The following is a 10,018-nucleotide window of genomic DNA, read 5'->3' as shown; positions in this document are numbered from 1 at the left end:
TGTAATAGGCAAGACTGCCCAGATAACGATGCCAAGTATAATAAAACATTCTTTCCTCTGACTGACAATGTTCAAGATAAATTAGGACCTTCTGGCTGTCACAGCATCAAAGCGGATTACAGGTTTTCAGGAATGCTGTCTCCACTCCAATGTATGGCTACACAAACCAAAAGCCTTATGGGAATAAGATGAGTCAATGTGGGTGTGTCTGTACATACAAAAATCAGAACTGTTTAATTTACAGATTTATTTGAATATTACAATATATAAAAACTACATAAAATTTAGATCCAACCTGCAGAAAAGTGGATCATTTCAAATACACTGCATATTAAAAACACTTATTTCCATAAAAACTGTCAATGCACAAACTGCACTGCACAATTGATAGTCAAGTACATGGTCTGAAATGGAGTTGAGAACTGGTTGCCAGCATGAACAAGCAGGAGCTGTGATGTCATACAGCAGAACCATTAAGGACCCTACAATTAAGACAGAAACATCAAGCTCAGAGTTCAAAACTAATGTGTTCCCATCTTCTACTTTGTTTCCATCTTCTCTGACTTTAAATTATCTAGAACAGAAAATAAAGTGACAGTCAGACTCAACCACTGACAACTTAAACAAAATGTGTGCATTCAGTGGAGTACAGTGCATTAAATGCTTCTAAAATTGGAGACATGGGTTAACATACTTGATAATTATCGCCTAGTCTTTCCAGAGTTCCTCGCTCATTAAAAAGCAAGGTGAAAGAGGCAAAAGGTACGCAAAACAAAGTATTCCTCCAGAGAATCAGTAACACTAATCGTATCCATCTCTTCCACCCGATTGAAGTCTCCCTTCCAGGGGAGGGTTGGTTGGAGCCCATACTGCAGCAGTGCTTTCTATTCAAGCACCTAATATTATGGAGAGTATACTCAAAAAGTACAGTTGTGTACACTTACCATAAACGTAGATTGTTGTGTATTCACTGTTGCAGTCATCACATTTGAGTTTTCTGCTTGCAGTAGCCCTCAGTCAGCCTGATTAAAGTCTTGGGTCCTACGTCGGTTGCGGTCTTCCCTTCCATGACGTCAGGTTATCAGGGGTATAAAAACATGCAGCAGACGTCATTACATCAGTTTTTCTTGCCCCAGATGTCAGGTGCCCCCCTAATGGGAAGCAATTATAAATATATAAAGGTTATACCTCTAACAAAAAAGCAAATACACCAAAAAGCTTTCAAGCATTGTAAAGGAGAGAATAGGTATAGCCAGGGGCTGGAGGGAGGGTAACCAGGACTGCAACAGTGAATACACTAACATCTACATTTATGGTAAGTGTACACAACTGTACTATGTTCTTCGTGTTTCACTGTTGCAGTCACATTTGGGTAGATTCCCAAAGCTAAGGATGGGAGGAGGAATTTAGATAGCGTTAGGACCAGCTTTAAGGCCCTGCAAGACTGCAGTGGCAAAGCCCGCTCTGGATTTAGAGAAAATTGGCAAATGGTAATTGCTTGGTGAAAGTATGTACAGAACTATAGGTATCAGCTTCTAGGATGTCCCTGGTATGTACGCCTCTGAAAAAGGCTGTACAAGTAGATGCAGCACTGGTTGAGTGGGGTCTGATCCCCTGTGGGATAGGTTTTCCATGGTGCTTATAGCAGAAATGAATGCAATGGCCTATCCATTTGGAGATAGTTTGCTTTGAAATAGCCTTCCCCTCTGTCCCTGCAGCAAATGTCACCAGCAGTTCAGATTTCCTTTGAGGTTTAATCCTGTCCAAGTAGAATCTAAGTTGTTTGTGCACATCTAAGGAGTGCAGTATCTGATCCCCTTTGTTCTGTGGATTATGAAAGGTGGTTGGCAAATGAATGGACTGATTAAGGGCCACACTGGATACCACCTTTGGCATGAAAGAGGGATTGGTCCTGAGGGACACCCTGTCCACATGAAAGATGATGAAAGGCTCCACTGCCACAAGGGCCTGTAATTCAGATACCCTTCTTGCTGAAGTGATTGCTAAAAGGAAAGTTGTTTTCCAAGAAAATAAATTTTAAATCTGCAGTAGCAGCTGGCTCGAAAGGAAGGGTGAGTTTCTCCAATACAAAGAGAAGGTCCCAGGCTGGAGTTGGAGCTCTCCTGGGTGGCCTTAAATTTTTTGGCCCCTCTGAGGAACTGCTTGAGCAGTGGATGAGAGGGGAGGTTCTGTGTTATGAGCTGAAACGGCTGAGGCGCGAATTTTAATTGAGGAAAAAAAGACAGGCCCTTGTGAAGCATCTCAGTTAAGTATTGTAAAATCTGAGGTAAATTGGGCACAGCTGTGCTCATCCCTTTAGATTGGTTAGAGGCACAGAATCTTTTCCATTTTTTCAGCATAAGATTTTCTAGTACTAGGCCCTCCTTGCCTCTAAAATGATATCCATCACTGGTTTACTGAGGGATGGTAAAGGAGAGATTAGGTAATTAGCCAGGCTTCAGTGTTTGAAGGTGAGACAGCAAAGTAGGAGTCTGAGGCAGGTGCCATGGGGCCGACAGTGCAAAAGGGGGTACCAGTGTTGGCGTGGCCAGTCTGGTGCAATCAAAATCGTCCTTTGTCGGTCATGTTTGATCTTTAGTAGTGCTTTAAGGGAGCAGAGGCAAATAAGGAAAGGCATAAACTGTTATGTTTTTCCAGCCGAAAGACAGAGCATCCACTTTCGAAGCTAGTCTGTGGGGAGTTCTTGTGCAAATTTTTCCAACTGATAGTTCTGGGGGGAGGCAAACCGGTCTATATCTGGGCTCCACCATTTGCTTGTCATGTTGAAAACCCTAGGTTCCAGTTTCCACTCATGTGGGTCCATGAGATTTCTGCTTAGTCAGTCAGTCTGCCAGTGTAGTTTTCCTGGCAGGAATTGAGCTTGTAGATGCACTTGGTAGCTCAAGGCTGTGTTCCACAATGCCATGGTTAGTTTGCAGAGGGAGTAAGGATGTGTACCCTCCTGCTTATGTACCACAAATATGGTGTTGTCCGTCTTTACCATTAATTGTCCTGGAAGGATGTGGTCCCTGAAGGCTGTCGGAGCATTCTGTACAGCTGAAATTTCTTTTAAATTTATGTGCAGGTGCATTTGACTTTGGTTCCATTTGCTCTGAATGCACTTCCCTGCTAGGTTCGTCCCCCATGCATAGTCTGATGCGTCTGTTAGGGTTTGGGCGGCAGGGGGTAGTGTGAATCGTAGTCCCTTGTTTTGGTGGCAGGCCTCTGACCACCAAAGGAACTCTAGGCATAGGCAAGGTAAGATAGAAATCATTGCTTTAGATCCTGAGTGTTGACACCATAGGCTTTTTAGATACCATTGCAGTTTCCTCATATGCAGTCTTGCATATGGAATTAGAAGAATGCAGGAGGCCATGACCCTCAAGGCTTTTAGTATTTGCCTTGCAGATAGGGTTTTTGTGGCCACTTGTTTGAAGTAGGTGGTCAAGTGAATTTGTTTCTCTGGCATGAGGAAAGCCATCTGGGAAGTTGCTCCCAGGAATATAATTTGTTGAGTGTGTACCAGATGTGATTTCTTTTTGTTTATGGTGTAACCCCAGACAAGTTAGCACCCTTTGTACAAAAGCCAGATGATTCAAAAGTACGTCCTGGTTTTCTGCCTGAATTAGACAATCGTCCAGGTATGGTATATTTGAACATTTCTTTGCCTGCAAAATGCAATGACTGGAGCAAGGCACTTTGTGAATACCCTGGGCGCAGTAGATAAGCCAAAGGTCAGTGAAGAGAACTGATAGTGCGTGTAGCCTGCTTTGAAGTGTAGGTATCTTCTGCAAGATCCCCTGATTGGGATGTGCAGGTATGCTTCCTTTAAATCTATTGTTGCCAACCAGGCATCTTTGTCTAGCATAGGAAGCAACTGGTGAAGAGTCAGCATCTTGAATTTTGGAATCACAAAAAGGTGTTTTGAGTACACAGGTCCAGGATCGGACGCCATGAATTGTCTTTTCTGGGTACTAGGAAAAGTCTCTAGTAGAAACCTTGTCCCTTTTCCTCTTCTGATACCAACTGAATAGCCCCTATGCTTGAGAGAGTACTTGCTTTTGGGCCACTGCCCACTGATTTGGAGGTAGATCCAGCCAACCACTTGGAGTTGGTAATGTGTGGAAGTGAAATCTATATCCTTGGGACACTATTTAAAACCCATTTGTCCTGGGTAACGAGTCCCCAGTTCTTTGCATGAAGTGCAATCTTTCCCCCCAAAGGGGCAGTCAGTTGAGAAGTGCTTGGAAGTTTTAAAAAGTCATTGAGACAGTTTACCATAGGGGGGAGTTTTGTTACTCCCAGGATTGGAAGTGGAGCCCCCCCCCACTGCTTAGTCCTGTGCATACCCTGGGACTGAAGCCTTGATGCTCTTGCTGAATCTGGGTTTGGACTGAAGGTCTGGAAGAGGCAGGAAAGGACCAATTCTTAGAAGGCCAATGGCTACTAAATCTCGGAGGTTGTACTTGTAAAAAATCTAACGGTTTGCATAGATTTAGCTTTTCCCTTCATCGTTAAGAAATTCTTCTGCCTTGTTGCCAAACAGGTGTTCCTGATTTAAGGGAGCATCCAGTAATTTTGCTTTAGCATAATCTGACAAGGATTGCTCCTTAAGCCAAGCATGCCTTCTAAGTACAGACCCAGTTACAGCAGCCCTGCAAGATGCCTCTAGTGAATCAAAACCACATTGCACCGTATGTTTACCAACTTGTTCAGCAGAATGCATTAAATCCTGTAAATCCTTATTTTCAGCACAATCAGGAAACAATTTTCTGTTTAAGCAATCCAGTAATATGCAGCTGATACTTTAACATATGCAAGTGGCAATTCAAGGCCCTAATGGCCAAAGTTGCAGAAGTGTATAACTTCTTACCCCATCTATCCAACGCCCTGGAGTCTCTATCAGAGGGGGTAGGATTTTTGGCAGTAGAAGCTTTAATGCCCTTGGGTCCCTGTGAAATGGTTTCAGGATGCGCAGTAGGATTTCTGAAAAGGAACTTGTATCTATCAGGTTTTCCGGGAGCAGGAGGTAGAGAGAGTCAGGGGTCATGCTAGATTCTGAGCTCAACGCTTTCTGGAATTCAAACTCCAATGCCCTAGATCAACTTATCCACACCCCCACCAGGGGCAACAATATCCTAGACCAAGTCATTACCAACATGAGTGACCAGTGTTCCATACCTGGTCAACTCATTGGTCCGATCAGACCATAAGCGTATCACCCTCAATATCCACATCCTGCCCCCACCCCCCATTAAAGAAACCAAAGTAAAAAACTTCTCCAAAGCCAAGTTCATGCTTAAGACAGAAGTGGTGAACTTCAGGACACCCATGCAGATGGACAATACAGTTACAACTGCTGAATTCTACACAAATGCACTCTATAAGCACTTACACGAGTGCATGGCTCGTGCTATCTCAAACAGAACCAAGATGCTATACTCAAAAAAAAGGAAGCCAATCTGGTGGTCCCCTGCCATAAACTGTACAACAGAAGGAAGAAACTGTTGCAAAAGAGTAAAATCCCATAAGTGGAGTAGCTCCCTGGTCAGCCTCAGTAAGAAGCTGAGATCCCTTAGAAGATCCTCCAAAGCTAGCTACGAAAACAATCACCACTAAATCCAAGGAAAACCACAAAGCATTCTATAGCTATGTCACGAATCTAGATGGCAACACCCAGATCTGCTCTGAGTTACAGCACAAAGGCACGAAAATTACAGAACAAAGTGATATTGCCAACATCCTGGCAGATAGGTTCAGTGCTAACTTTACCCAACTTTCACCCCCTAAAGGGCCCATATCTATACAAGAAGAATGCAGAGTCCCTGTAATCACAACTATGCAGGTAAAAGCTGCACTCTCTAAAGGCAAAAACACAGCATCCATGGGACCAGACAACATCCCAGGCTGCGTTTTATACGAACTTCAGAACGAACTGGCTCCCCACTTAAGCACCATGTTCAATAATAGCCTCACATCAGTCTTTGTGCTCACTGAATGGCGCACAGCAACAGTTATCCCACTCCACAAAAGGGGGAGCCACCACTGATCCCAGGAACTATCGACCTATTAGCCTGACTAGCCTGGTCTGCAAGGCCATGGAACGTATCATGGAACTCAAAGACACTGGTAACCTCCAAACTCTGGATTCCACCCAGTTTGGGTTTGTGAAAGGCAGATCATGCCTCCTGAACCTGATCGACTTCTTTGAGGCAGTCACCAAAGCCGTGGATGAGGGTAAGGTGGTTCACACAGCCTATCTTGACCTCGCCAATGCTTTCAACACCATCCCCCAATTCTGAAATTATAGCTAAACTCACTAAACTAGGTATAAATCCCTATGTCACAAGATGGGTTGCCATTTGGCTCACTGACAGAACCCACACTAAGTTGCAGACTCCATATCGGACCTCAAAGCAGTGACAAGTGGAGTACCACAGGGTTCCGTCCTGGGACCTCTCTCCCGTTTGGTATCTACTTCTCTGAAGTACAGGCTAACACAGAAGGCCTCTGGCTAACGAAGTTTGCAGATGATTGCAAACTAGGAGCCATAGTCAAGTCCCCAAATGATGTGGACATCCTACAGAAGGGCCTCACTGAGACAGATGCCTGGTGTCAGAGCCATGGCCTCAAGCTCAATGCCAAAATGTGCAGTGTCATCCCCTTTGGTAAAAACAATGTGCCCATGAACTACCACATAGGCAGCAATCTACTTAACACCGAATGCGTGCTAAGAGACCTTGGGACCCAGGTGGACAGTAGTCTCTCCTTTGATAGCCACATCGCCACAGTAGTCAGGAAATCCTTCTACGTGGCACATCATAAAAGGGTTCTCATCCAGGAAGAGAGGTCATTGTTCCCCTCTACTCGACACTCAGACCCATTAGAGTACAACGCCCCTTTTGGAATGTACCTCACAAGACACCTGCAGCAGCTGGAAAGGCCACAGAAGTACCTCACAAAGAGGATTACTGGCCTCAAACAAATGCCCTACACAGACTGCCTCAAAAAACTCTAGCTTTACTCCGTAGCATATCGCCTACTCCGAGGTGATCTCTGCCTAACATATAAAGCTATGTCAAACCCAGAGCTGTTGGACAGGCTACACCTAAAGAAATCCCCATCCCTCTGAGCTACACGCTCTAGGGACCTAAATCTTGTCATCACAATAAACAGGACAAGCTGGAGGGATAGATTCCTGTCCCAGAGACTTCCTATAATCTGGAACAAGCTACCCATCTATGTCAAGTAAAGTTCTTCATTAGCACTCAAGAAAAATCTTGAGTGGATGGGAAATAATGCACCCCAGGGATCACTTCTGTCTCTGCTCGACAGTAGCACAGGAAAATAACTTTGTTGGGTGGCATAAGCCATGGAACCTTGTTGGCTAGGCTTACGTAGGCCCTTGGGCTGATAGCCTAGTACCTACCTATGCACCCATGAAAAGGCATAATGTCCCGTACAGGAGGTATAGCTAAAGGCCTGTGCTGGGGCAGGAGTAAGAAATCCCTAAGCCTCTTATTAGAATCAGAGAAATACTGACTTTCCCAACGAAAATGCTCCCTGAGAGTATGCAAGGTTTCACCAAAAAAGAAATCCTCTGGGGGAGAAGCAGAGGTAAGAGTCCTCAGCATCAGAATCCTCATAGGTAGAGAAGGGTAAATCCTGGTCAGAGGAAACAAACTTCAGAATCCTGGTCAGAAGTATCATAAGCAAACTCAGTCCTAGGTCTCTTACAGGGGGAAGGTTGGCTTCCCCCGATTCAAGTAATAAGGTCTTATTTGATTTTTAGGCATATAGGCCTGCCTATGCGGTCTGGGCGTCAGTTTTCTAGGCATGGTTTGAGTTTTAGGCCTTGAAGAAGATGGCATCTGTTTAATATGCAAGTCAGTAGGCCAGAATACACCCTCAGAAGCCGATGCCTGCACAGCGGCTCCAGACCCATCCAAGGTAAAGACATCCGCAGGTTCCACAGTTGAAGCATCTCGCGGCATACTGGACTCTAATGGGTCTCAGTAGAGGTCTGCGAATCTGAAGTAGCAGGTATCAGGGGTTGCGAAAGTGCCTCACTGAGCACATCAGTGGCCTGTCTCATCTTTATCTGTGTTTTTTCAGAATGTCAGTAGTCGGATGGCTTACCAAAGACCTAGCTGGATAATTAAACAAGAGCACCAAAAAATTTAGAAGCGAAAAAATATACTGATGACTAATAGTTCGTGAAGGCACAAAACAGACAGTGAGGTACGTTGAGGTCAGGGCCTAGGCAAGGAATACAGTACGAATGAAAAACTTCATGAGGTATTTGCTTTCCACAAGAATTGCAGTTTACTTTTACTGACATCGGTTTAGAGCAAGAAAGTTTCTCCAACGGGGTACTTAGCTTTTATTTGAAGACTTCGGTTCTGAAACTCGAAAATGAAAATTTCAGGAGTCTGCCAACCGGCACTTGAACTGCTTCGGGCACCGCACGGCAATAAAGACTGATGTAATGACATCGGCTGCATATTTTATACCCCCTGACGTCACGGAAGAGAACACAGCAACCGACGTAGGACCCAAAACTTTGCTAATCAGGCCAACTGAGGGCTACTTCAAGCAGATAACCCAAATGTGATGACTGCAACAGTGAAACACTAAGAACATGTGTACTGTTTACACCACAAAAATTACCACTGCAGTATTCACTATCCATGAGAACACAAACTACTGTTTGGAGGCACTGATGATCAGAGTGTGAAATGTTCATTTTTTTTTCACTCCAAAAAAGTGAGTACATGGAGAATAAAACAAAACCTTATGCTTTCTTAGAATAAACAGTAAGAATTTCATGTCATATTAATATATCACATTTATATTCAGAAAAAACTCATTAAAATAACTAATGAAAAGTGAAAAAACTAAAAAATGTAGTTTATTTTTAATCTTTCATTTGGAATAGAATATCTGAAATTTTAGACTAAATTTAAAAATTTGGACCACCTCCAGCTTCAGATTTAAAAACATTTCTTGATCATGAATTAATTTTAATATTTTAAGAAAGTCGGGGATCAATATGTAACCATTTGCTAAAATGATCCATAAAGCTGATGTTTTTTCACAATTGCAGGAATGCGATTATAAATAATCAAACCTCTATGAAGACTAAACTTAATCTGACAATATAATTTGAGTAAAGTATTCTATTTCTTTACAAAATTAGAAAGAATCTACTTCTAGCAAGTTTTAGATTACATGTTCCCAATTTGGTTTCACTTTAGATCCATCACATCTAAAATTGTTCTTGTTAGAAATTTGAATTTATTTTCAATTCGGTGTACAAATGGCTCTATGGATAATGTTCAATGTGGTTGTCATTTTAGCTATTAATTCAAGTATCAAGTATTTATCTAAATCACTAAATAGTTCATATTCACCTTGAAATAAAAATGTAATCTTTAAATCTAATTTATATTCCAATAAATTATAAATCACATTGGCAATCTTACATAGTGAATGTAGATTATGAACTTGCTATTGAATTTAAATTGTAAGAATTGTTTTTGTTAACTGTTACCCAATCTTTTTTTGCCAAATTCAATTTCATTAAAATTTAGTTAGTTCAACTGACTACCTTTAAAGAAGTTACAGTCTTCAATAAGTCCCGTATAATTCCAAATATCCATTTTTGATGTATTGGCTCCATCTAATCAACCTTCAGATGCACAGAAAGGGAAAAAGGTGCATCATTTTTTAAAGATCTAAATGTTTAAATTGAGTTTGGATGTCAGATTATAATTATACTATTAAAAATAGAATCATTAATAAAATATGGATATAGTAAACTGGATAGTCTAATAGCTCTACTAAATGTTAAAATGCAACTCTTCCCAATTAGCTTTATATAAATGATTGAACAGAGTTAAAGCTTTAAAAAGACACAAGCCAAACAGCACATTTGAATATGATTAGTACAGGTTATCTCATTCTAGAAACCATAAAAAACAAGTTAATTTTGTCAATTGATCACAACTGGACAATG

At 42.1% G+C, this 10,018-nt stretch overlaps 1 protein-coding gene across 1 annotated transcript in view; it reads right to left on the bottom strand.

Moving 5' to 3' along the window:
• Positions 1-232: 232 nt before the first annotated feature.
• Positions 233-10,018, bottom strand: part of DNMT1 (DNA methyltransferase 1) — an 862,083-nt gene continuing 852,297 nt past the window's right edge. The window contains exon 33 of the mRNA XM_044084674.1: positions 233-574. Coding sequence (XP_043940609.1) covers positions 540-574 — 35 coding nt within the window. The 3' untranslated portion in view covers positions 233-539. The remainder of the gene's footprint in view (positions 575-10,018) is intronic.

This window comes from Protopterus annectens, chromosome 9.part0, assembly GCF_019279795.1.
Source record: "Protopterus annectens isolate FY-2018-M chromosome 9.part0, PAN1.0, whole genome shotgun sequence".
Lineage (NCBI taxonomy): Eukaryota > Metazoa > Chordata > Ceratodontiformes > Protopteridae > Protopterus > Protopterus annectens.
Note: the sequence above shows the minus strand (reverse complement) of the source record. Positions and strands in the feature narration are given on the sequence as shown.